Raw genomic sequence first — 1,963 nt, 5'->3', positions numbered from 1 at the left:
CGGTGAAGGAGATAATCAAGTCGAGCAAGACAGCCAGATGAATATATCGAGACTTTAAGATTTCCTCTAATTGGTGCGACTTTGTGGTATCAGGATAACGTAGTCTTCCAAGGGCCTACTGATGCCAGGCTCATTAATATGAACGATTCTTTAGGAGTTACGTAAGCAATTATGCCATGTAAGTGCATCGAAGATGCTTGACACCTCAAACAAAGAATATTGGTGTCGTTCGCTCACCCCGGACGTACTAGATTTCTGCTCAACCTGTGTTACATGCAGCGGCTTCCAATGATCGCACTACCCTACTCCATGTCCGCAGGTTTCCCAGGTGAAAGCGCAGGCATTAATATCATGGCCCTCTAACATCCGCCAAGAGAGGAAATTGATGTATCCTGATTATGCTAGACTACTTCACAAAAGTAGATAAGGCAGAAGTTATGACCACATAAGGCGCTGAAACCGTCAGTTCAGTTTTATCCAATCTGTGGAATTATCAGCACGAAGTGTTTAAAGCGGTACGCATCGATCAAGATCCTGATTTTGAAAGCCCAGGACTTATTGAACTCTGTAAGACTTTTCACATCTCGAAGACGCCCATGACACGTGACCATCTGCAAAACAGTGGTCACATGGGAAGTACAAATTGAATCCTGCAGTTTTTGAACAAGATGTTTTTGGCTATTTTCACATTAAAGTTAACATCACCAGATATGCAGGCAAGAATGCGCATCATGCCAACTATATGCATTATAATTTCAAATTACTCCATCAGGCAGCTTAGCATGTTACTTGATCAGAAAGAATTCAAAATTCGATATAGTATAATAAATGTTTGCATATTTTCCAGTGGATCATACATTACTAAAATTTTCGGCTTTCACCATTGGAATCCGACATTGCTAACATAGGGCTTTTCAGAATTACATGGGAATTGTGTGGTATCTGTAATGGAGTCAGCAGTAATGTTCCGTCAGCTAAAAGTGCCTAGCGTATGAAGAGTTCAGTGACTCATCCCATTTAGCTTCATGTGGCATTTTACAGGCCTTATGAATGTCAGTCATTCTCCTTTTGCTTAAAAGGTTTCCTTTTCGACCTAAATATGTAAATGAGTAAAAGATGTTTATTAATGTGCTCACATTGTTGGGAGTAATATGTCATTTCTGAGGTCTATATCTTCAAAATTTACTGTCTACGATCGCGATCATTTGTAAGTGAAGTCATATAAATTGCTTTTCGTTTGGAAATTCTATTCTGTTTTGCAAGTGATGATCTAGTGCAAAGACATTTTGATGACCTACACATAGAGAAGTGGAAACTAAGGGTGGTACGAACGATGAGTATCAGATGGCACCTTCCTCCTTCTTTTCTTTCCCCGATCTCTGCTCCATTTGCCTAAAAATTTCTTAGTGCGGCATTTGCGTAGAGAAAGTTCATCGAGAGACAGGAGTACAATTAGAGAATAGCCTCCTCTATGTGGTGTTCTAAGAGCACCTTAGTACGTGCAATAGAGGCCGTTCGGTCATTGATTTTGAAGGGAATAATGTGACTGGCCGATGTTACTCGGTATAAGGTCAATCATTTGTTCCTATAAATAACCATGAATGAGCAGCTAAATGAATGAATGAAATGGTAAGTGGGTGACTTGGACTCGGTTGGCATGTAATCCTAACTTTAGTCTCGTTCCTGTCTCATTTGCGTCGGATGAACAATCGGTGGGTGGATCGATTAATAGAAAAATCTGATCTGAAGTAGATATGTTTTCCTTTCTCTTACAGGTGAAAGTTCAACATCATCCAAAACACTTGTGCCCTTACGCAATATTGAGGCCATCTTGACAACCAGGACTCACAATCCGGTAACTGTACCCTTTCCTACCGGCTGGCCAGCAGCAGGCTGCCAACTCTTGCGTGCACCAAGAAATGCATAGGGATAAGTGAAGCGGGTCCCTCTTCTACCGTTTTCA

The 1,963-nt window shown here is 41.1% G+C and overlaps 1 protein-coding gene across 1 annotated transcript; it reads left to right on the top strand. All coding sequences in view use genetic code 11, as the record gives it.

Moving 5' to 3' along the window:
* Nucleotides 1-273: 273 nt before the first annotated feature.
* On the top strand, nucleotides 274-1,927 carry EGR_10966 (hypothetical protein; the record flags this gene model as incomplete). The annotated part of the gene is made up of 2 exons (XM_024500215.1): nucleotides 274-328; nucleotides 1,776-1,927. The coding sequence occupies 2 exons, from the start codon at nucleotides 274-276 to the stop codon at nucleotides 1,925-1,927; spliced, it is 207 nt and encodes a 68-aa protein (XP_024345366.1).
* Between the last annotated feature and the right edge of the window lie 36 nt (nucleotides 1,928-1,963).

Source organism: Echinococcus granulosus, assembly GCF_000524195.1.
Source record: "Echinococcus granulosus chromosome Unknown EG_S00315, whole genome shotgun sequence".
Lineage (NCBI taxonomy): Eukaryota > Metazoa > Platyhelminthes > Cestoda > Cyclophyllidea > Taeniidae > Echinococcus > Echinococcus granulosus.
Note: the sequence above shows the minus strand (reverse complement) of the source record. Positions and strands in the feature narration are given on the sequence as shown.